The 22,683-nt window shown below is 56.1% G+C and overlaps 7 protein-coding genes across 7 annotated transcripts; 3 read left to right on the top strand and 4 right to left on the bottom strand.

Annotated features, from left to right (window-relative positions):
• Positions 1-1,095: 1,095 nt before the first annotated feature.
• SODALDRAFT_280351 (virulence sensor protein bvgS) lies at positions 1,096-5,310 on the top strand (the record flags this gene model as incomplete). The annotated part of the gene is made up of 4 exons (XM_028608230.1): positions 1,096-2,946; positions 3,010-4,635; positions 4,687-4,906; positions 4,985-5,310. 4 exons carry the CDS (start codon positions 1,096-1,098, stop codon positions 5,308-5,310), a joined length of 4,023 nt encoding a protein of 1,340 aa, XP_028465417.1.
• A 1,015-nt stretch (positions 5,311-6,325) lies between these two features.
• Positions 6,326-7,197, top strand: SODALDRAFT_351849 (hypothetical protein). The gene is made up of 2 exons (XM_028613562.1): positions 6,326-6,621; positions 6,765-7,197. The coding sequence occupies exons 1-2, from the start codon at positions 6,517-6,519 to the stop codon at positions 6,996-6,998; spliced, it is 339 nt and encodes a 112-aa protein (XP_028465416.1). The 5' UTR covers positions 6,326-6,516; the 3' UTR covers positions 6,999-7,197.
• Positions 7,198-7,604: 407 nt separating this feature from the next.
• SODALDRAFT_325174 (hypothetical protein) lies at positions 7,605-8,535 on the bottom strand (the record flags this gene model as incomplete). Its single annotated transcript, XM_028609962.1, has 3 exons — positions 7,605-8,088; positions 8,219-8,298; positions 8,437-8,535. The coding sequence occupies 3 exons, from the start codon at positions 8,533-8,535 to the stop codon at positions 7,605-7,607; spliced, it is 663 nt and encodes a 220-aa protein (XP_028465415.1).
• A 1,427-nt stretch (positions 8,536-9,962) lies between these two features.
• On the bottom strand, positions 9,963-11,627 carry SODALDRAFT_334720 (YIF1-domain-containing protein). The gene is made up of 3 exons (XM_028612278.1): positions 11,283-11,627; positions 10,623-11,150; positions 9,963-10,541 (listed from the first exon to the last, which is right to left on the bottom strand). Exons 1-3 carry the CDS (start codon positions 11,553-11,555, stop codon positions 10,377-10,379), a joined length of 966 nt encoding a protein of 321 aa, XP_028465414.1. The 5' UTR covers positions 11,556-11,627; the 3' UTR covers positions 9,963-10,376.
• A 416-nt stretch (positions 11,628-12,043) lies between these two features.
• Positions 12,044-15,062, top strand: SODALDRAFT_313862 (SRP54-domain-containing protein). The gene is made up of 5 exons (XM_028609249.1): positions 12,044-12,442; positions 12,582-12,867; positions 12,962-13,690; positions 13,837-14,363; positions 14,426-15,062. Exons 1-5 carry the CDS (start codon positions 12,209-12,211, stop codon positions 14,669-14,671), a joined length of 2,022 nt encoding a protein of 673 aa, XP_028465413.1. The 5' UTR covers positions 12,044-12,208; the 3' UTR covers positions 14,672-15,062.
• On the bottom strand, positions 14,625-15,482 carry SODALDRAFT_201002 (hypothetical protein). The gene is made up of 2 exons (XM_028607208.1): positions 15,247-15,482; positions 14,625-15,163 (listed from the first exon to the last, which is right to left on the bottom strand). The coding sequence occupies exons 1-2, from the start codon at positions 15,396-15,398 to the stop codon at positions 14,875-14,877; spliced, it is 441 nt and encodes a 146-aa protein (XP_028465412.1). The 5' UTR covers positions 15,399-15,482; the 3' UTR covers positions 14,625-14,874.
• On the bottom strand, positions 15,483-22,290 carry SODALDRAFT_201001 (hypothetical protein). The gene is made up of 2 exons (XM_028607207.1): positions 21,613-22,290; positions 15,483-21,527 (listed from the first exon to the last, which is right to left on the bottom strand). Exons 1-2 carry the CDS (start codon positions 22,091-22,093, stop codon positions 15,568-15,570), a joined length of 6,441 nt encoding a protein of 2,146 aa, XP_028465411.1. The 5' UTR covers positions 22,094-22,290; the 3' UTR covers positions 15,483-15,567.
• Between the last annotated feature and the right edge of the window lie 393 nt (positions 22,291-22,683).

Genomic DNA, 22,683 nt, shown 5'->3' with positions numbered 1-22,683 from the left:
AAATAAAGCCTGCTTAGGGAAAGGAGCCAGACACCCTTCAATAGGCCTGTTGGTTAAGCTGGAAATCGGGCTTTTTACAGTTTTTTTCTTCTTACCTTATTCATTTGACTACCTTAAGGTACTTTTTCCTTGTCGATAAATACACCGTGACCCCCAATATTAGTCACATACATCTGGACCCCCTTGGTCCCAGTCTTGCTTCGTACTTCGTATAATAAATTTAACCCCCTTGTAGCCCCGGTACTCCGCACAGTCCGTCCGAAGTGGTAGGGAGGTATTGTCCTAATCGTACTTTCGTACCTTCCTCAGTAAGGTACCTCACTCTGTACCCACCTTGTTGAAGTGCGAAAAAGAAGCTCCCCACTAATAGCAAGTCGCGTCAAGCTAAGAGCCACACACTAAACTACCACTACCTACCACTTACCAACGAAATCCGCTCCGGTCCTTCCCCTCTCACACCCACACCGGTATCATCGTTTCCCAACATCTCTCCTTCCCTCTCTCTCCCACACACAGCTGGAGCAGGCTCAGAAATCAACCACGACAACAGCCGCCTTCGCAAACATCGCTCGCTCACTGCATTTGTCCACGGTCGTGGACCGTTTTGCCACGTCGGGGTCTTTAGACCGGGCCTACCTACATGCCAACAACCTCATTTCTACGAAATCCCCTCACTCGGCTCATTTGATCTGAGCCAATATCGGATCAGCGACGTAAACTGCCTCGAGCCGCTTCGAGTCTCCTCTGTCTCCTACTCCTCGAGCACCGTCCGTCCAGCAACCCTTCTCTGTCTACCACGTTACGTTCCGCCCTTCATCCCGTCGACCAAGGAGCTGCAATTCATCGCCACCAATACCCTGCGTTGCATGGGTCTATCCACTCGATCGACGAGCACTGATCCTCCTTGATTCACCACCACGTCGCTGCCGGTTGTCACTGACCCTCGTCTGACCCGAGCTCGGTCGACCTCCTTTCGGAGACGACGCGGGTGTCACGTCACGGTGGACACTCCATGGCGCGAGACGTTCTTATTCCTAGCGCAGCCTTCTCGACAGCATAGGGCGTGTTTCCATCCGTTCCACCTTGAGCGCCGCTATGTATCCGCCCCTCTTAAACATAGGTGTGGCCGACCTTCTCGAGTCGGACCCTCGTCCTACCTTTGTCGTCGCACTCCCCTCCTCCTCCTCCCCCGCCACCCCTGCCGAACTCGTATATAGCAACCCGGCTCTCACCCGCGCTTCTGGCCTCCTCGACAAGCTCTTGTCCTCTTCTGAACTAGAAGAGGAAGATTTTTGGAAATGGATTAGCACCATCGACGGCTCGGTTCCGCATTCCTGTTCCCATCACAGTGCATATTGGACCAAAAACGTCCTGCATTCGACATGGGTTGTTGTTAGCTGCAACCTCGCCTCGCCGCCCATGGACATCTCTCGCCTGTGCCTCGACTCACCGCGCGATTACCTCGGCATGCTCCAAAACCATTCGTCCGCGCCACCGACACCGGCCGCCGAGGTGGGTCTCGACTACGAAAAGCCCAAGCCGACGCGAGTTGCCAGCGAGCCGGAATTCAAGTTACCCGACCTCTCATCGGAACAAAATACGTTCCTTGATGTCGTTGAGAACGTGGATTGGAGCGCAACCTCGCTCGGCCCCATGGATAACTGGCCGCCTTACATCCAGCAGACGTACAGCCAGATCCTGTGCAATTCCCAGCCTTCAGCCATATATTGGGGCGAAGACTTGGAGACGATATATAACGAGGCTTTTAGCGAACTCCTCGGGCCTCGCCACCCGTCCGTCCTCGGCAAGCCCATGGCCAAAGTCTTTCCAGACATGGCCGATCAGATCAGGAAACTCATGGATGTCGCCGTCACAAAGCAACGCGCCAGCAACGAGGACGAGACGCGCTTCTTCGTCGAGACGAACAACGGTCGCCTCCTCGAGACGTACCTCAAGTGGTCCATTGTCCCCCTCATCCAAAATCACCGGTGTTACGGCTTCGTACACTCCATCGCAGACAGCACCATGTATCACCTCTTCCGCAGGCGTCTCAAAATGCTTGTCAACATGGGTGACCAGCTCATCGCTGTGAAGGATGTCAAGTCGTATTGGACTAAGCTCATCGAGGAGCTCTCCATCGCCAAGCCTAGCTATGATATTCCTCTGGCCATACTCTACTCCATCGAAAAAGAGGAGAAGCTCGACAAGGAATCCACGAAGCATGGCTTCATCAAAATATGTCACTTGGAGGGCGCCTTGGGCGTATCGGGGGGTCACCCAATTACTCCGAGGAGGCTCCATCTTGGTTATGCCGAAGATGGTCTGGCCACGCAGTTCCGCAAAGCATTGCGCACGAGGCGACCCTTGCTGATCAGCACCGAAGATGGCACCTTGCCTAAGGATCTTCTCGAGGGTATTTCGTGGCGAGGCTTTGGAGACCCTTGCACGGGAGCCATTGTGATTCCGATTCGTCCCACAAAGGACGAGGAGGCGATGGGCTTGTTGGTGATTGGTCTCAACCCTCGAAGACCCTACGACGATTCGTACAAGCTCTACATCCGACTCCTCAACCAGAAACTGACCACGTCCCTCGCCTGTACTGTACTCATAGAGGAAGAGAGACGGCGGGGCAGAAATGCCGCCGAGCAGGCCCGTTACGATCAAGCCATCCTTAAAGAGAAGCTAGCGCACCAGACGCAAGAGGCCATCGAGTACACCAGGCTGTTCCAGACGGTCTCCGAATTCATCCCCAACGGCTTCTCCATCGGGGACCACCAGGGCAACATCACGTTTGCCAACGATCTCTGGTACCGCATCACCGGTTACCCCGAAAGGCCCGCCTCCAGTGCCGGGTTTCTCGCATACGTCGTCGAGGAGGACCGCGAGAAGATTCGAAGTGCATATATACGCTTGAAAAAGACCGACCAAGTGAATTTTGAGTTTCGCGTCCAGGAAGCCGAGACCAAGATGGATGATGCTCGCTCGACGCTGGAACAACAGACCAAAGAGGAGCAGCACAGTCCCAATCCCAACCCGGCCTCCCCTTTCCGCAGCCCCGGGATTGAACGGTCAGGCTTTCTTGTGGAATCGGTCAGGCATGTCATGGCCCAGGCCAAGGCTGAACGTGCCAGGGACGGGACCATCATCCGCACCTTCACCTGCTTGACGGACGTCACGGCTCACAGGAGGACAGCTGACGAGGCAGTGAGACGAGCCCAAGAGGCTGTCAACCTGAAACGTATGGCGGAGCTGGCAACGGTGGGCATGTTCGACATGGATATGACCGGACGGCTGCTCGGTGCAAACAACGTTTTTTATGAGCTGTGCGGCATCGACAAGGTAAATCCCCTCAAGGTCGAAGTCCGCCCTTGGGCCACTTCGGTAGTGGAGGAGGATCTGCCACACCTCACCGAGAGCATCTCGAAGCTCAGTCGGGAGGCCAAGCCACAGGTGGCCGAGGTCCGACTGAAGACGACCTGGATCGCGCAGGACAAGGCGGGGAACAACATCACTGCGCCACGTTGGGTCAATGCGACGTTCATGCCGGTCCAAGACTCGGACGGAGTGGTGCAATCAGTCACCGGCTGCCTCAGCGACGTGTCCCTGCCAAAGTGGCAGCTGGAGCTCGAGACGGAGCGCAAGGAAGAGGCGATCGAATCGAAGCGCCAGCAAGACAACTTTATCGACATGACGTCGCACGAGATGCGCAACCCCCTGAGCGCTATCGTCCATTGCTCCGATGCTATCATCGCTTCTCTGTCCAAGAGCCAGGAGATGGTCGACCAGGCGCGCGAGAGGGCGATCGGGGAGGAGCCAGGAGGCTCGGGACTCGATACGGGCGCCATTTTGGAGCTGCTCGCCGATAGCATCGATAACGCGGAGACGATCGTAGCCTGTGCGCAGCATCAGAAGCGCATCGTCGACGACATTCTCACCATGTCCAAGCTCGATTCGAAGCTGCTTGCCGTTACGCCTTGCACGGTAAACCCGATCCAGATCGGCCAGGAAGCGCTGAGGATGTTCGACGTGGAAGCCCGCCGAGTCGACATTGACCTCAGCATGACGATCGACGGGTCCTACACCGACATGGGATACGAGTACCTGGACCTCGACCCCTCTCGGGTGAAACAGGTGCTCATCAACCTCTTGACCAACGCGCTGAAGTTTACCAAGTCGGGGTCGACGCGCAACGTGTCTGTGTCGATGAAGGCCTCGCTGGAGAGGCCGAGTGACGAGACGTCGGCGGTGACTTTCATACCACGATCGTGCGACGAGTCGGCAGAATACGAGCAACCGGCACTCGAAGGGCGGAAGGACCCCGTCTACCTCATGTTCGAGGTGAAGGATACGGGTCAGGGACTGACGGAAGAGGAGAAGTCGAACTTATTCAACCGGTTCGTGCAGGCCAGTTCCCGGACGCACGTCAAGTACGGGGGTTCGGGCCTTGGCCTCTTCATCTCTCGCAGGTTGATCGAGCTCCAGAAGGGGGCCATTGGGGTTTCCAGCTTGCCCGGGGTCGGCTCGACGTTTGCTTTCTTCATCGAGGCGTACGTACCTTCGGAGGCCAACCGACAGGAGGCGGAGCTGGCGGCGGCGGAGGCCAAGGCCAGCGCGCAAGGGGCGAACACGCCGCCGGTGACGACGGTGCCGCCGAAGGTTCGGGCTCCGTCGGGAATTGTACAGCAGAAGCGTGTGGTGGAGCGCGAGGTCCCGTCGGGGGATCGGCACGATCCGCGCATCGACGGGGTCCTCATCGTGGAAGACAATCTGATCAACCAGCAGATTACTCGACGCGGGCTTCAGGATCGAGGCTTCAAAGTGGACGTGGCCAACCACGGGGTCGAGGCGCTGGAAAAGCTGAACAAGTCCATCGCATTGCGGAACGGCACCTGTGCGGATGGAAGATGTTCGCCGAATGGCGAGCTCCCGAACCACGGAGGCAAAGCGACGCCGCCAACGCCAAGGACAAGGGCAGGATCGCCAGATGGCGGCGCTGCGGGGAGCCCCCTGGCGGGGATCAACATGATCTTGATGGACATCGAGATGCCGGTGCAGGACGGGTTGACGTGCACGCAAAAGATCCGCGAACTCGAGAGTCAGGGGAAGGAGTTTTGCGCGAGCGGAGGACGCATTCCCATCATCGCGGTGAGCGCCAATGCGCGGACGGAGCAGATCCGGCAGGCGAAGATGGCGGGGTGCGACGACGTGCTTGTCAAGCCGTACCGAATGCCGGAGTTGATCGAGAAGATGCAGACAGTCGCGCGGCGTGTGGCGGGGCAGTCAAAACCGGGAGGTGTACCAAAAGTGTAGGATGGGCCCACCCATGTGGGCGAGATACATCGCTGGTAGATGTTCTTTGCCTGTGGCTTTGAGGGGTCTTGGTGTCTGAAGTTTAAGCAGATGAAGGGGGGTTTGTATCTGACGCGGCCGGGGTTCTGAATGACTCTGGCAGCACGAAGCCGTGTGCCAGGAAGAACATAATCACTACCGGAGGTACACTCGGAGGTGAGGAGGACTGAGTGTTTTATCTGGAATTGAGTGAGGAGCTGCTTGAGCGACGGTGGACGATGAAATGCAAAGAAATCATGAAGGAGGATATACCATGGACAGGAAGATGGGGAAGTCACAAAACTTCATGGTTGATCTTTACTAGCCGGCGTTCCGGAAGAGAGATATCATGGGATTGGAGGAGCAAGAACCTTGGTTCTGTTTTACGGAATAGATAACCGTTCACTGTTGTCGACTCTGTTGTTGTTGTTTGTTTTTATGTTAGTATAAGGCACAAACACACTCGGAGGTGTTAACTTTGGACCCCCCTAGCGGAGTGTACTGTAAAGGTCATTTTTCAAGTTGTCCGATGGTTACTAAGGTATAGGGTGGGTAGGTACCTAGGCCCCGTATGGTGAAAAAGATAAGCTTGATTAGGTGATTCTCCGTCTCCCCCACACTGAGATGACGTGGGGAAGAAGTAGATACCAGACGGGGGGCTATGTACATTACCTTAGGTATACCGGGTAGCGAATGGGGGTCAGCTCCTGGGGGCCCATTGCGCGGGGTTTGGCCCGAGAGAAACGAGAGGAACGAGGGATCGAAAGTTGTAACTCCGTAGGCTGAAGTTATTTGCGGAGTAGGCACTTGCATGTTCCTCAACATAATATTTGGCGAGGTAGGTATCAGATCATAGGAACGCATCGTATCTTCCCCACGTGAGACGTGAGACCGGCAGAGAGACGGATAACAGGGTTGGACTCTGCCCCTCAAACCATCATGGAGCAGCGCTATACGGCGTCGTATAATGCCGACGTTTTCCGCAACGGCTTTATCCCGCTCAGGAACCGAGATGTTGACAACGACGTCAATAACACAGGACGAAGTCCCGACGATAAGCTAATTAAGGTACTGTTGATAAGAGAAGATTAATTCCAGTTTTCCATTACCAGTTGTCGCGAAGAAGGGACCGGGAAACCCTAAGGCAAAAAACAAGAATAATAAAACGAACGCAACTCTTCAACCACCATGGCTGACAGGATTCATCGCGTTACCCTGTTCAAGCTTCCCAATAAGGAGCACCAAGAACAGCTCATAGCCTCGTACAGAGTCTTGTCTTCTCAGCAGCAGAGGGCATGTAGCTTCCCCCCCCCTCTCCCCTCCTCCGCTTGCTACTCAGTTGCAAATTGCAAACCACCCCCTCCCCCTCCCCTCTTCACGAAGCTCGATGGGAAGAATTCAGCAGGAAATCAAATTGACAGTTGATCTCCCTTTAGGACGGAAAGCCTTACATTCTCTCCCTCGTCGTCGGCCCTGCCGTCGAAGACGCCCGGTCCAAGGGCTACACGGTGGTCGCCAAGACCGAGTTTGCCTCCCTCGACGACATGCGCTGGTATGACAACGAGTGTCCTGCCCACGCGGCGCTGAAGAAGACGGCCGGGTCGTTTGGCATTGGCCCGGACGACATACTGTCTGTTTACTTTGAACCGGCCCACCTTGCCGTGCTGTGATGTTGCGCGTTCTTTGTGGTCCGGGCTGACATCGGGCGGGAAGATTCAGTGGCGGGAATTCCATGGGATGTTATCTTGTTACTTGTACATTGCAATTGTTAGATTAGACGGCTGGCGAATTGATTAAATCAATTTGAGGTCTGACGATGGACGAAAGAGTGTGATGTGCCAGCCTGACTGGGTTCAGACTTAACGAGGCAGTTATTGACAATGAGAAGAAGATGCTCGTCTGCTACACACTCTACCACACGGGCAAGCCCATCGACAAGCCCATCGACAATCCCATCGGCAACCGATTCCCTGTCTCTTTCAGCTCCCGTATTTTTCGGTATCGTCTATTTGCTGTCGTTCCATCGGTTTATCGTCCGCCGATCGGGGTAGCAGTCCCTCCGCGGCTTTGGACTGTTCGTCAATTCAGTGGCACCTGCGGGCAGGCGCAGCCATGCCTTTTCACAGCGCAGCACATGACACCCCGTTCGTACCTCATCGCATTTTCCGCCAATGCATCGCCGTGGGAAGAAGAGAAGAAGGCCAGGTCAATCGATACCTCCTCTCCCTCCGTCGCTCTCCCTCCCCCCCCCTTCTCTCTCTCTCTCTCTCTCTCTCTCAAGAGTCGCTACCACGGGAAGCCAAGAGGCTCATGTAGACGCCCCAGCCAATGCCAGCAACGCTAGCGACGAGGTTCCGGCCCTGGATGCTCGTAATGAAGGCAAAGTTGACCAGGCTGACGAGGGGCCAGAGGCGCCAGCCGGCGACGAGGATGGGGAAGAACTCGCGGCGGACGCGCGCGAAGATGGCGTCCCAGTCGACGCGGGAGTAGTCGATGGCCGACCCGGACAGGAGGAAGGCGGCCGACTTGGACGGGTGGGCCCAGTGTTCCGGTCTTTGCATGGCCTCCTGCAGGCTGCTCACGAAGAGGGCGAAGAGGAAGGTGTTGACGACGGAGCCGATGGTCTGGTCGAGGAGCGTCTTGACGAGGGTGTTCTTGACGTTGAGCTTGCGATCGCCGGCCGCTGAGGACTTGGCGCCCTTGCCGCTTTGTTGCGGTGGCTTGTCGTAGGCGGGGAAGGTTTGTTCGAGGTAGTCTTGCCTGTTGCGAGAGGGGGGGAAGGGTTTTTTTTTGGTGTTAGGTTTCCGGGTGGAAAGGACAAAGAATGAGGCGAGGCGAGGTGAGGCGCGGCGCGGCGCATTGAAGAGGGGAAACATTGACCGGAACATACCACAGGTAGTTATAGGGCGTGTTCACGATGGCCCAGATGGTGAATTGGACTACGGGCACCCAATCCAGAATGAAGGGTTCCTGGTTAAGGCGTTAGCGCTCCTATGTTTTCTTGTGGTTCTCTCGAGCTCTGAGGCTATGGCTGGCTTCTGGTGAGTCCAGTCCAGGCTGTCCCAGTCCATGCTCAGCCTCGTCAAGGATAGAAAAGGTATCCCGTACATTGGATTGGTAGGATGTTAGGACCTGGGCAATCAGGTTGGAGGTGGCCGAGAGCACTGCAGATTGCAGCGTCGCGTTGACAATCGGTGGCACAGCCATGACGACGATGAATGGGAGGTCGCTTCTCGGGATTTAAGCGATCAACTTGGCTCGACTGAATATCGGAACCCGGTGGATTTCGTGTCGTCGTTGTCGTTGTTTCGTCGCCGTCTATCCGTACAATGGGGAGCCCAGGCGACAGTGAGGGAAGGCATAAAAAGTTACGGATAGGGACAGAGGAAACGAAGTGACGGAAGACCCCAAAGTCGCCCAAAAAGAAAAGGAAGAGTGAAGAAAAGAAGAAGAAGAAAAACCAAGTAAGAGCATGAAGGGGTACAGTACACGGTGCAGGGGGTATAGGTAGGTAGGTAATAAGGGACGTGGGGTGCAGGTCTTTTAAGCGGTGACGGAGGTTGAGGACGGGGGGTAGCTCCTGTTGGTCTTTCTTGGCAGGATGCTGTTAAATGGTGCAGTGAATCTCGACAACCCAGTCTTGGCGGAAGGGATCGTCAAGCCTGCGGGAATGGATAGCTTTTACGACGCTAGATGTTGAGTATAAGGATGCACAGATATAAGATCTAGTTAAACGCCAGTCAGCAAGGTGACACGAATAGTCAATGGGAGAGAATTTGTATCCGTACTCCGTGGAGCTTTGATTCTACCCATCCGAACATCAAAGCCAGCTCTATAGATGGTCCGAATCTATCCCGACAAAAGTGAAATAACGGAGAGAAGAAGCAGCGCCAATTAAACAATACGATTCTCTATAGCCATCACAAAAATTGTGTGCTGAATAGGTATTCAGATCGTCAGCGTACTCCGTACGGATTCGAAGAGGATCAAGAGAGGAAGCCGGATATCGGCCAAGACGGAACGAAGGACCGGAGACGAAACTGTGGCCGATGACAGGAAAGTGGACACCATCAGCCACCCGAGCCACTAAGAGGCTCCCGCGGGCCCGGCAACGAAGTAGTATTACACAGTACCTGACCTGTATTATTCCATAATAATACTCTGTAACATGTACTTCGTCCGACTCTCTCCCTCGTGCCACACTGTACTTCGTATTTCCCACACAAACACCCCCGCGTGGAGGAGGCGGTCATCCTCGTCGATTACTGGTTAAGGTACCTTAATAAGCCCTCCCCTCCACGACGGGTTTTCTCACCGGTGGTGGGTGTATGTACTGTACTTCGTACCGTGAAGCACCACCGGTCAAATAAGGACGGCCAGTACAGTGTAACCGCCATAAGTGAGATCCGGCGCCGAAGATCTACCGCTTAGAGGGGCCCTGAGATACACCGAGATGTCGCTAATAACGACGACAAGGCGAGGCTAACAACAGGACTGAGACGAGGGTCGCATTCCTACAGTGTATTATATTGTGCAATAAAGGAATATTTTCTCAGTTCTATTTTATTTCCATGTTTTTTTTTTCATGTTTCCTTTTTTTTTTTAAAAAAAAAAAAAAAAAATTCTGCCACATCAGCTGCATCAAAAGGAAAGTTCTAACATGGATTCGTCTTTTACATGCAGTGGTGTTTCGAGAGAATACAACGGGCCATGCATCTTGCTCTCTTGTCGTACATCGTCCAATACAAACCCCGGCTTCTCCTTTATCCATCCTTACGCCTCGATAATGTCTCCCTTCGCGCGTGGCCCATCTGCAGACTGAAGACTGACAATGACAACGCCCGTCCCCTTATTGCCGTGCTCTCTATTCGCTAGTCGCGTAACAGCGTACTCGTTCATCATGGCCGAGAAGTTTGCACGGGGTCTTTCCCATCTTGTCATGGCATATACCAGTCTTGGCTGTAGATCAGCAACCCAACTCCAGGCTGCCTGCTAGTCCATCTAATTTTCATCCTTTTCCGTCAAGCGGGCGCTCTGAAAGGTGGTTTTCAAGGCCGTGTCAAGATCCACATGAACAGCAGCTGCACCACATACGAGTAGAAGAACAGGAACTGTGTCCTCTGGTTGCGCTTCGATCGCACGTCTCCCGTTTGAATGGGTCCGGCAGATCCGTGTGCGCTTTCCGGGAGGAGGACGTATTTCAGGGACCGCATCTACGCAGAAAGGCATACCGTAAGCTAGAGCAGCTAGGGGTCTCAAGCGGGGTAGGGGATGGGGCCACAACGTCGACATACCAGGAAGAGCGAATTGGCTAAGAACGTGTACAAGAAGACGGACCAGCCAACCCAGCCGCCGGTGCCCTGTCCGCCGTTGGCCAGCTCGGCGACAGCCACAGTAACAATAATGCCGACGAACTTGTAGCCCGAGTAGGCGATGAGGTCGTAGAGCTGCGAATCGTTGGAGATGCCCAGGAGGTAACACCCGAGCTTGAGCGCCATGATCTCCACCAGCACGATCACCAGCACCGTGGTGGCCGTGAGGCCGAGGAGCTCGGGCTGGAACTTGCCTCCCAGGCCGGCCACGACGGTGGACAGGAGGACGTAGGTGACGATGGCCATGACGGGGATGTACATGTCCGGGCTGTTGACGTCGTCGCGCGGGGGCAAGTACCATCCCTCCTGGCCGTTGGGCCCCACGGCCTGCTTGCGCGACCAGGGCTTGTGCCGCCAGGGGAAGAGGACGAGGAAGAGCTTGTTGATGACGTACGTGTTTGTCACGTTGAAGTAGTGCTTGAGCGCGTTGACGTTGACGTAGCGGTTAAACTAGAGAGACTCAGGCCGCGAAGGACCGTTGATTAGCGAGGGGAAATGGAACAGACAGACGGGCCCGGCGTGCAGTTTTCTTCTTTTCCCCCTCTCCGTTATTGCTCCCAGCCAGCTACGCCGACTACTCACGTTTTGCTCCACGTATTCCTGCCCATGTTTGAAGGCCGTCTGCCCAAACTGTGCTGCCACCTGAGCGGTCGGATCGTTCATAAACTGGCCGTATGCGCCGAAGACGTTGCCTGACGCGCCTCCTTGTTGTTGGTACGGGCTGCTACTATACGTTGGCTGCGACCCGGATTGTGGTACTGGCGGCGGAGGGGATCTGAGTTGGGGGACGGTCGAGACGTGCTGAGGGACTGGGTGATGTAGAGGCGGGCTCTGCCCGTATGTTGGGCGCTGCATCTTGTGGAGGGTGGAAAGGGTAGGGGCGCAGTCGCCTGGTTCTTTACGTCAGAGGTCGTCCCGATTCGAAGGTGATGTCGAGGGTGGTGACGAGGGCGATATCGTCAAGGCTGTCGCTGTCGTGTTTCTGGAGAGGTGTTAATTGGGTACCGTGGTACCTGGGTAAGAGAGTTGCCTGGACCCGGGCACTCAGCTTCGAAGTCGATCCGTATCCGTATACAGACCGAATTTACAATATTAACACTGTATTTGTATGTTCCACATAATGGGCATAATATAAGGATACAGTGCGGAGACGTCACGGAATTACATATTTCCATTGAGGACGACCTACGGACCCATCAATTCTAGAACAATGGACCAGGGCACGAAGTACTTCGTACCTTATCTATCTTTATCGGCTCTTATCGTCTCAGCACCGAGACACCTTTGTCACTCTACCTTAGCCCCTGCGAGTGGCGGATACCTCTAACCTCTGCTCTGGCCTTGCACATATTACGATATTTATCTTGACGACTTACATTGCTGTCCTGGGCCCTGGATAATAAACCTCTTCCTCTCAATTCTTCATTCTGCTTAATTTCCCACCTCTCTATTCTTTTCCCTTCCACTTGCGCTCACAGGCGATCTGCTTCTTGAAATAGCGACTCGTAATGCTTGACGCATTTGAAATCATCACGACCTCAGGTGTCGTCCTCTGGTCAAGGACATTCACGCCCCTCCATGCGAATTTGATCAACAACTTCATCTCCGATGTCTTCATTGAAGAAAAAGGGGCCAATGCCGCTACTCGCGACGACCAGTTATCCTCTACGAACCCTCCATACAAGAGCGACCAGCATACTCTAAAATACACCTTTGTGAAGGAACTGGGTGTCATCTTCGTGGTATGCGCACTTGCCCCTCACCCCTCACCCCTCCATGGCTCGTGTCCCTTGCCTCCCTTCCCTCTCTTTGGTGTATCCTATATCCTGTAGTACGTATCTAGAAACAAACTTGATCTGACCACTCCATTCACCCATCAAGGCCGTCTACCGCTCCCTCCTCCATCTCTCGTGGATAGACAAGCTCGTCGACAACATCAAGACCCTCTTTGTCGACCTCTACGGCGATCAACTCAAGAAACCCAACACCACCATTATCGAATGTCATGGTTTCGATGAATACTTCGATCAACAGGTTAGAGAGTTGGAGGGTTCGGCATCCAAGGGAGCAGCTGCCGTCCCGGAAGGAGCCCTCCCTCAAGAGGAACCCACATTGTCGGGCAACCTAGGCGATGAGCCTCCGCTTCCACCAGGACTACGCTACAAAGGTATGCGCGGACCCCGGCATTTTGCGTCTCCTTTCCTATTCTCCCCTTCCTTCCCTGCGCCGCCTGACTGACGCCCCATTAAACCTTCATGCAGGTCGAGCGCTGAACGGCGCAAACTCGGGCGAGGAGCCGTCAGCCGAATCGACCCCCAACCTCAGCCCGACCACATCCCGACCCTCTACACCCTCTGCCGCCGCCGCTCATCTTGTCGTCGGCAAACCTGGCCCCGGCGGCAAGCTGTCTCGCCGGGCTCGAAAGATGCAGAATGCCGGGGCGAGCCACGGAGCCGTGTCTTCGGGCGACGAAGCGGCCGCTAGGAGGACCAAGCCCGTCAAGACCGCCAAGAAAGGGAGGAAGTGGACCGACGATGGTTTGGCCGACGAGCAAGACGATGTGCAGCTCGACTACTCCATTCCTTCTCAGACTGGCATCGCCGCCGACGCCTCCACCGCCGCTCGCTCCTCAGCCGTAGAACACGTCGACTCGTCTACCTGGGGATCCACCACGACCAAGGGCCAGTTCATCCTTAAGGACCTTGACGACGAGGTCCACGACATCCTGGCTTCGGCCAAGTCCAAGGCGGATGCCAACAACAACAAGTCCACATCAGCCAGTGGCCTCCTAGGCTCCGGCCTCAACACTATCAGCGGGCTCTTCCGAAACGTCGTCGGAGGGAAGACTTTGACCAAGGAAGACCTGGACAAGGCCATGAAGGGCATGGAGGAGCATCTCCTCAAGAAGAACGTGGCCCTCGAAGCTGCTGTCCGCTTATGCGAGGGTGTTGAGAAGGAGCTCATCGGTGTCAAGACGGGCAGCTTTGAAAGTAGGTTCAAAATCCTCCGCTTGCCTGTCGTCCGGCCCTTCCCTTCTTTTTTTCCTCGGCGCCCCAGACTCTTCGTGATGCCCCCCCCCTGCTTTTGCGCGGCGCAGAACAATGTCTAGTCCACTGACACATCCTCTTCCTCACAGGTATCAGCAGCCGTATTCAGTCCGCCATGGAAGCCTCTTTGACAAAAATGCTCACCCCGACCAACTCCCTCGACCTCCTTCGCGAAATTGACGCCATCACCCGTCCCGGTCCTGCCTCTCTCCGCACCCCTCGCCCCTACGTCGTCTCCATCGTCGGCGTGAACGGCGTCGGAAAGTCCACCAACCTCTCCAAGATGTGCTTCTTCCTTCTCCAGAACAAATACCGCGTCCTCATCGCCGCCGGTGACACCTTCCGCTCCGGCGCCGTCGAGCAGCTGGCCGTTCACGTCCGCAACCTCAAGGAGCTGACCATCCGCGAGGGCGGCCACGTCGACCTCTACCAGAAGGGGTACGGCAAGGATGCTGCCCAGGTCGCACGCGATGCCGTCGCCCACGCCACCGCAGAGGGCTACGACGTTGTGCTCATAGATACCGCCGGTCGCCGCCACAATGACCAGCGCCTCATGAGCTCTCTTGAGAAATTCGCCGACTTTGCCAAGCCCGATAAGATTCTCATGGTCGGCGAGGTATGGCTTTGAAGTTGTCCATCCATGTAAATAATACACTGCTAACATGCCTTTCCCTCTAGGCCCTCGTGGGAACCGATTCGGTCGCCCAAGCCCGCAACTTCAACGCCGCTTTCGGCGCCACCCGTTCCCTCGATGGCTTCATCATATCCAAGTGCGACACCGTCGGCAACATGGTCGGCACTCTTGTCTCCCTCGTCCACGCCACCGGTGTGCCCGTGCTCTTTGTCGGCGTTGGTCAGCACTACTCCGACCTGCGTAACTTCAGCGTCAAGTGGGCCGTCGAGAAGCTGCTGAGCAGTTCATAGATGGGCATCGCCATCTATCAATCTATCTTCTTTACCCTAGTACATAAGTGTTAATAATGACCCTTTCTATCCCATGCCTATTTGTCTCATCTTGTGCTGCCATGCCCATCACACCAAAATCCGTAAAACACATAACAAGGATCTGCCGCGCATTCTGCATGAGCTGCCCGCTTGGACCAGTGTTGAGGAGGTGCAGGTTAGCCTTATATAGAGACATCGAGCAAAAGTTTTTGAATAGCATCCGAATTATTACTATATATACTATGGGGCATGGTCATAATATGGCGATGCAAAAAGAGAGCGCGAATGACAGCCAGCAGACGCTGATATTGTATCTCGAGTTGGTGCAAAGCAAAAATAGCAGCAGAGCCAGTTAGCAAAAAAGCATACCAAGCACCACAAGACGCAAGGATGAAAATATCCCCTTGCATCCTTTTCCCCCCTCCCCCTATACAATGTAATCCCCTCGAATATGCAGATAACCTTTCCCCACTTTGTAAAGATACAAATGTCAGAAGAAGAACAAAAGAAACCAGGGAAAACGAGTGGCAAGAAGTGAAGAAAGGTGATCGCACGGTGTAGCTATGACCAAATCTTGAAGCACAGATGTTTCAGAGGGGAGTAGGTATGGTATTATCCCCAGGTAGTTCGTGCGATATGCGGCCTGGGCCTGCAAGCAGACGACAGACATAAGTGATGGTTTGCTGAAAGAGAAAGGGGGTATCATTCTAATGTCTCGCTCTATGTGGGTGTGTGTGGCGGTCGGTGACAATCTCTTGAGTGAGAATTTTGCTGCAATCTCTGTCTCTCTCTCACACTTTTTTTTTATTTAATATTGGTGGACAAATCGACAAAGGAAATGGTGATGTGTTTCGACTTTCTTTAGCAGACGCGATTTAGTCCTCCTGGAAGAAGTCATTCTCGTCGAAATCATGCGGGTTCGCGTCCGAGTCGTAGGCGCTGGGGCGCATCATGGGTGGCGTCATAGGATGTCCCCGGCTCGACCGCCTGGGGGGCGTTGTCTCGCCACTCCGCGGTTGTTTTTCTGCCTGTCTAGAGCTAGCAGGAGGAACTCGCATTCCCTTGGCAAGCTCTTGGGATGTCAAGCGTCTGCCTGTCGCATTGAAAGCCGTGGGTTGGCTTCCGCTCGCATTATTGGGCGGTGTCTGCCGGATCCCGGAAGCGGGAGGAGTGAGGAGGCCGCCGAGAAGACTTCCGGGCGATTGAGCACTCGTAGACTTGGATGGGGTCGAGTTGTTCCTCCCGCCCGGAGCTCCCGCTGGCGAAGAGAGCGCCCCTGCAAGGGTTCCGAAGCTGCCCGCCCTTCCTGATTGCTGCTGCGACTTGCGCCAGTTGCCCCAAGCGGCAGCTAGAGGTCCGACAGCCTGCGCCACACGGGGCGACGCGGCTTGGAGGAGGTTAATCGCTGAGCCGCCGTTCATGGCCCGTTCGCGTTCCTGCTCCTCCATCTGCAGATTGGCCTTGAGACGGATGGCGGCATCCTTCACAGCATCCTTGTTATAGACCTCCGTAGACAGGGCCTGGATGATATCTTGGAGGTCGCTGTGCCGGACAGCAAGGAGCTCACGTAGCCACGTGATCTCGTCGTCTCGCTTGGCAATTTTGCTGGTCGCATCAGGATCGAGTTTTTCGATGCCATGTTCGAGCTCTTCGATGCGTTGCTCGCGGGCCTGCAGCTGCTCCTGAAGGACCATGATGGACTCGCGCAGCGCCTGAGGAGAGATCTTCTCTGGCACACCACCGCTGGATTTCTCCATGCCCGGGGCAGAGGGTGCCGCCGGAACCCCAGCTGAGGCAACAGAAGAAACCTGGGACGGCTCAACCGGAGGGGACTGTGACTTGGCTCTCTTCGCCGCTGCCAGGGCTGCTTCCTTGGCAATTTCGAGTTTCTCCTCCAGATGGGCGACGCGATCCTGGAGATGTTCCGTTTTGGACGCGGACAGGCTGAGACGCTCGAGCAGGTGCTGTTCCGTCCTCTGCCCCTCCTCGATGGTGTTTCCGAGCTGCATGGCATGACGAGTTTGGAGATCCTCAATTTCGTTCTGGTGCTTCTCTGTGAGCTGGGCCACCTCCGAAGTCTTGCTTGACTGAGCCTCCTCCACGAGCATGTCGGCCCTGGCCTTGGCCGACTCGGTTTCCAGATTGGCCTGGTCGAGCTCGGCTTGGAGCTTGCTGATGTGCTCCTCCAGGTCCCGCCGCACCACATTGACTTGATTGTTGGCTTGATCAATCTCAAACTGGAGCGCCTTCCGCGTCCGCTCTACTTCGTTGGCGCCGGACTCTCTGGCTTCCTCAAATTCTCGCTGATAACGCAACGCGGACTGCTGGAGCTGGTGATTTTCAGTGCGCGTCTCGGCGAGAAGACCTTCAAGACGCTTGCACTCGCTGACGGCCCGAAGGCCTTGCCGTTCGCCGTTTTCTAGCCGTTCGATCTCCATTTCGAGGCGCTCCCTGGTACGCGCCTCAGCCTGAAGCCTGGCGTCCAGAACTTCCTGTCGCGCGACGAGGGCCTGTTCCCTCTTTGTCCGTCGTGCGTTCTCCTCGGTAATCTCGCGGGCTGCCTTGGTCATCTCGTCCTGCAGAGAGAGGAACTTGGCGCGCCAGCTTTCCCTCATGCGCTCATTCTCCTGCAGCTGCGTGCCGAGAGTGTCGAGGAATCTCTGCTGCTGCGTGCTCTCTTCGCGGACATTATTGAGGTCAGCCAGGTGACGCTGAGAGATTTCAGAGACACGCTCCGCTTCGGACTTATAGTGGCTGGCTTCCTGCCGAGCCGCACGGAGGTCGTTCTCGAGGACGTTGATCCGGTTTGTAAACTCTGTTTTGGACTGTGCCGAATTGTTCTGGGCCGCCTCAAGAAGCGACATACGCATCGTGGACTTGGCCGTCGACTGCTCCATTGTCTTGATCCTTTTGTTGCGTTCCTCGACGGCCTCGCGGAGCCGGTTCTCTTCCTCGCTCGCGATTCGAAGCAGACGCTGGACCTCAGACAGCCGGTCTTCGGCAGCGCGCCTTGCCGCCACTTCTTCTTCCGTCCGAGTCTCTTGCTGCTTCAGTCGGTCCTCGAGATCTCCCACACGCTGGTCGTAGATGCTGCGGTTCATGATCTCAACCTCCACACGAGTCTCGGCTGCTTGGAGTTTCCTGTTGAGTTCGGCCGCCAACTCTTCGGCATCGCGCCGGTCTTTTCGTTCTTTCTCAACCCGATCGCTCTCACCCTGTAGGCGTGCCTCGAGGTCGACAATCTTGGCCTGGAGCTGACTGAGTTTGTCGTTCATCTCTTGTTGTTCATCGGCTGCGGGCATGCGGCTCTCGATTGCCTCTGTAACGAGATTCCGGAGGTCCTCGCCGGCGGGGAATTCAGGACGCAAGTTGGAGCTCAGCTGCGCCTTGAGTTCATCGAGAGCCGAGAGTACGGCGGTGTCCAGCGTAGTCGCAGCGGGAACCGGCGCTGGTGGCGTGTTCCGCAGATGAGACTGAAGGGCGTCGTTGATGACTGCACGCATCTGCTCAATCCTCCTATCTCTCCTGGGGCTGATCGACCGGCGCATGATGGGCTCGTCGTCTTCGTCGTCGGCATCACTTTCTTGGTAGTCAAAGGAGACACTACGACGTTCACGGCCGGAAAAGGCTGCCCCCCTGGCAAGATGACGCTCGAGCAACGCGAGCGTCTTCTCGATGGGCTGCAGCCGTGCGTCAAGGATGTCGCCGACCTGAGCATTGACGCGTCCGTCGAAGAACTGGACACGTTGCTCCAATTTCTCCTGCTCGTCATCACTGAATGTCCCGTCCCAGTCACTATTTGCAGCACCCTCACTTCCATTTAGACGATAAATGGGTGGCTCGATAGACCGGGCGGTCTGTGGAGGATCCACAAAAGGATCCTCCAGTTCTGTGGACGGCCTGGGCACGCCAATGTTGGGGAGCTGTTGATATTTGCGCGGACTGGGGCTAGGAGCGTCACTTCGGAGCTGAGTGGCAGGCTGAAGATGGTAAGGCGATGAGTTGGTAACGGCGGCGATCGACATCTGCTGGCTCGGGCTAAGCTGACGCCACGGCGGTTCCTCCGCAGAAGCTTTGTTGACACCCATGGTCGGATCGTTGAGAGCGATATCATCCATGATCGCGTCGATCTCCTCAAATGTCGGCTCACGGTGCTCGTCCCTTGTCGCATCATCGCCAGCATCTCGGACGAGATCATTGGATGGTTCCTGAGTATCAAAAAGATTCTGATCAATGTCTTCCGGTTTGGGAGTGAGCGTTTGAGCAGCGGTCTCCGCAGTTTCTTCGGCTTCCTGTTCCTGCGCGACTTCTGGTTCTGGCGAAGGAGAGGCGAATCCCGACGCTATAAGACCCTTAGGCTTGGGCGGCGGCGAGGCGAAGCGCGAGGCCCCGAGACCCTTGCGTAGGGTACTAGTTTGAGCGGGCGGAGCAGACATGTCCGCGATTGGAGATGGCTGTCGCGCTTCAGTGAATGCGGCCTGGGGCGGCGAGGGGGGTTGCTCTATCGGAGCGGAGGTCTGCCAAGCCGGGGGTTCGACGGTAGCCTCCCGTTCTTGATGGTCCTCCTGCTCCCCCTGATGCTCTTGCTTCTCCTGATCCTCCTGCTCCGATTCGGGTTCCCGTGGAGCCACCCACAAACCCCCGGGAATGAAGGCCCTGGCAGTTGCCGACAAGCTCTTCTTGTGACCCTTCTTGATGCGGTCTTCGCCGAACGGACGGGCATCATTGAATTCGCGCGCATCCGAATTGGACTGGAATTCGAACGGTTTCCAGCTCATCTGGGAACGGCCTTGCGAGGCGTCTGAGGGGCTGCTGGCCGTAACAGCCTTCGAGTCTGCGAGATGTTCCGAAACTGTGGAGGACATAGTCGTGTCTGCAGTGACGCCTTCTTCGTCAGTGGACCGGATGCCAGAAGCTGCGAGGTCCTCTTGGCCGAAAGACGCCATAGGCTTCATAGTCTCGGGTTGAGGAGAGGGTGTGGGGTCGGCGAAACGAGGAATAGAGTCCTCGTCAGCTCTAAAGGCCTTTGTTCTCTTGACACGAGATTCATCATCGGCAATGCGGTCGTCGGCGCGATCGTCGGCGGGGGTCTGCTGACGAGACTTGTTGTCGCTACTCGATGGGCGGATGATGGGGATCGCCTTGGACTTCTTAGCGGGATTCACGATCTCAGACAGGTTGAGATTGCCGAAGATGGCGTTAGGGCGGGTCTTATCAGCCTCGCTACCAGAAGCAGGAGGGCTACCGAACGAGCCCGACAAGACACCAACTGGGGTGAAAGAGGGAGCATCCGGCCGGAATTTTGGTCCGGAGGCGGTGAAGTTGAAATCGCCGTGGCCTGGAGGGAATGCCAAGGCATTCAAACTCATTGGCGAGGAACCAAAAGCGAAGGGAGGAGGCGGTGGAGCGACGGGCGGCATGAACGGATCCGCAGTTGGGTGGAATATCGGCGGCGCATGATCGGAGACGACATCGAAATTGGCGTTACTATTTCCAAAGACGAACTGCCCGCTGGGCTTGAACTCCTTGTTCGGGTCGAACTTGAACTCTGGGGCGTTAACATTGAGTTTGGAGATAGAGGGCTTGCTCCCGTGGCTCGGCCGCCTCTGCGTGTCGGAGCTGTTCATCCTCGGTGCCGGCTCATCCCATGGATTGCTGGCGGTCGAGAAGGAGCGCTGGTGCTGTTGCAACAAGGCCGCGATGTTGAAGTCTTGGACAGGAGTGCCCAGGTTGCTTGGGTTGGTCTCAATCTCAGCCACGTCTTCAGCCTTTTGAGCATCTATGTCCTGCCAAGCCGAGAAGTGGTTCATGTTACCATCGTCAACGGTGTGGCGAGGTTCCCCGTCGAAGAAATTCTTCTTCGTAAGGGAATGACCGCGGCTGTGAGGGCGCGGGTGATGGAGAACAGGCCCGTCGCCAACGGTATTGGCGAAGTGGAGGGGAGCTTGAAACTGCACCGATGACGCTTCTCTGCTGTGGGCAAGAGACGATTTCTCGGAAGCCGAGGGGATTTGGACGGGGTCAGAGTCTTCAGGTTGCCTATCCGTGTGATGCGGACTGTAGTCAGCATGCTCAAGTTCGTTGCGCATCTGCTCCTCCAGATGATACTCGGCTTCGTCGATTTCGGCTTGTAGATCGTCGTTGCCGTTAATATTCTGTAGGGGTTCCGGTGTTTTGGAGGGACTCTTGCCGATCGTCTCCTCGTCGACCTCCTGGACCTCTTGGAGGCGAGGGGACGCCCCGGCGGGCGGCTGTTGGACAAATTGCTGATGCGGCAAGATGGGGTACTGCAGCGACTGGTGCCGTTGGTGCATATTCAGAGCCGGGCTACCGGAAGGTTGGAAGCCTTCGGGCATGAAAGGTGACATGGGCGATATTATACCGTTCAATAAACCTGGCGAGTCGGTGCGGCCAGTTGGGTGAGACATGGGCCAACCCGACAGCGAGGGCGAAGGCTGGTGGTGGCCTGGCTGGAATGGCGAATGGCCCATGGGTATGGAGATGGACTGGCGGGGGTTGAATTTGCCCGGGGCTCCGGTGAACGACACTGGCGAAGCCACTGACGGAACCCCTGGGCTCTGTGCGGCGGCGGTCGACAGCCCGCCCGGAATGAACTGCGGCGGGAAAGGGAAGCCATGGGCAGGATTGCTCGATGCCGACGACGTAGGCAACGGCGGCGAGAAGGGAAGGGCAGGATATTGGACAGACGCCTGGCGACTGGGTGCCGATGCTGCAGGAGAGATGGACGTAAGTGCCGGCTCTTCATCATCGCCGAAGGACACGCCGAGAGCCCTCAGTTTAGCTTCGTTTAGCTCGTCGACGTAGTTTTTCCAAGCTGCATTGGTGAAAGTAAGATGGTTATTAGCACAGTTTGCTCCCGACTTAAAAATGATTGACGGTTTTGCATCGTGGCAACTTACCATTCAAATCAGGCAACGTGATTTGGTATTCCCTGTTTGACCTCTCCATGGTCATATCTTCCGCAGAGGGCCAGCTTGTCCTACTCTGCGCATAATTATCGGTAGACAGAGAGAACCCGGTGTCCTCTAGGTCAAATCCGCTGATGCCGTAGCCGAGCTCTTCCCAGGACCGGAACATTCGCTCCGTCTCCTCGGCGGTCAAGGGGATGGGGGCCTTTCCGGGCTCTCCTCTTTCCTCATCCCGGGGAAGAAGAACGACGATATTTTTGCCCTTCCAGGGGACCTTCTTCCTGGCGCGGGGCGTCCGTGCAGGCTCCTTGAATGTAACCTTTGCCGGAGTTATGGGCACCTTGGGCTCCTGACTCGCTGCGGCCGGCTTGGTTGGGGTTTCTGGGGGGGCGGGGTTCTCCTGTGCCGGAGTTGGGGCCTTGTCGTCAGCCACGGCAACAGGAGTGGCGTCCTCCGGCTGCGGAGACGCCATGGCTGCGGTAGAAGCGACGTTCCCCAATTTTGCGTTATGCTCGGGTCTCAGAGTTTCGATGCTCGACCGTTTCCGCGGATGGTGGGATGATGCTGGTCTAGGGGCGGCACGCGAGGTGGTGGGAATGGTGGCGCGTGGGGTCTGCAGGGTATCCTTCTCTAGCCAAGGGTCGTGGTCGTCTTCTCCGGAGTGGGAGCCGCTCAGTGAAGAGTGCTCACTATCGTCGTAGTCGCCGTCGCTCAGCCAGTGGCGACTTTCAGAATTCTCGCCAGCTGTGTGTTGGCGAATCCAGTCCTCGGTCAAGCCGCGAGCGGGTCGGCGGGCACGGTTGGCCAGGACCTGAGCGGCACTTATGAAGCTTTCCGAACGGTTTGTCTCGGCCGGGGTAGAACCAAATGCGGGTGGTGGACGAAGGAAAGGGGTGTGGAGCTCGAGATGGTGAATTGGAAGGTCGTCGTCTTCCGGCTCGCTGTTGCTGGCACTGTCGCTCTGAAAATGATGACTTTCGCGATGGGGATAAGGGGAGCCCCAACTTGCGGTCACGTAAGGGTCTTCGTCTTCTTGATGATCGGAGTGTTCGGCTCTCAGCA

This window comes from Sodiomyces alkalinus (assembly GCF_003711515.1).
Source record: "Sodiomyces alkalinus F11 unplaced genomic scaffold SODALscaffold_7, whole genome shotgun sequence".
Taxonomy (NCBI): Eukaryota; Fungi; Ascomycota; class Sordariomycetes; order Glomerellales; family Plectosphaerellaceae; genus Sodiomyces; species Sodiomyces alkalinus.
The sequence above is the reverse complement of the archived record's forward strand: the minus strand, read 5'-3'. Positions and strand labels throughout refer to the sequence as shown.

Bases quoted from the DNA above. Each gene is read 5' to 3' on its own strand.
- SODALDRAFT_334720 (XM_028612278.1), bottom strand. From the start codon at position 11,555: ATGCAGCGCCCAACATACGGGCAGAGCCCGCCTCTACATCACCCAGTC. The intron at 11,151-11,282 runs GTGAGTAGTCGG...GAGTCTCTCTAG, and splicing joins AGGAATACGTGGAGCAAAAC to TTTAACCGCTACGTCAACGT. The intron at 10,542-10,622 runs GTATGTCGACGT...CTTTCTGCGTAG, and splicing joins TAGCCAATTCGCTCTTCCTG to ATGCGGTCCCTGAAATACGT.
- SODALDRAFT_351849 (XM_028613562.1), top strand. From the start codon at position 6,517: ATGGCTGACAGGATTCATCGCGTTACCCTGTTCAAGCTTCCCAATAAG. The intron at 6,622-6,764 runs GCATGTAGCTTC...ATCTCCCTTTAG, and splicing joins TGTCTTCTCAGCAGCAGAGG to GACGGAAAGCCTTACATTCT.
- SODALDRAFT_201002 (XM_028607208.1), bottom strand. From the start codon at position 15,398: ATGATACCCCCTTTCTCTTTCAGCAAACCATCACTTATGTCTGTCGTC. The intron at 15,164-15,246 runs GTGCGATCACCT...ATCTTTACAAAG, and splicing joins GATTTGGTCATAGCTACACC to TGGGGAAAGGTTATCTGCAT.
- SODALDRAFT_201001 (XM_028607207.1), bottom strand. From the start codon at position 22,093: ATGGCGTCTCCGCAGCCGGAGGACGCCACTCCTGTTGCCGTGGCTGAC. The intron at 21,528-21,612 runs GTAAGTTGCCAC...TCACCAATGCAG, and splicing joins CACGTTGCCTGATTTGAATG to CTTGGAAAAACTACGTCGAC.
- SODALDRAFT_313862 (XM_028609249.1), top strand. From the start codon at position 12,209: ATGCTTGACGCATTTGAAATCATCACGACCTCAGGTGTCGTCCTCTGG. The intron at 12,868-12,961 runs GTATGCGCGGAC...ACCTTCATGCAG, and splicing joins ACCAGGACTACGCTACAAAG to GTCGAGCGCTGAACGGCGCA. The intron at 14,364-14,425 runs GTATGGCTTTGA...CTTTCCCTCTAG, and splicing joins AGATTCTCATGGTCGGCGAG to GCCCTCGTGGGAACCGATTC.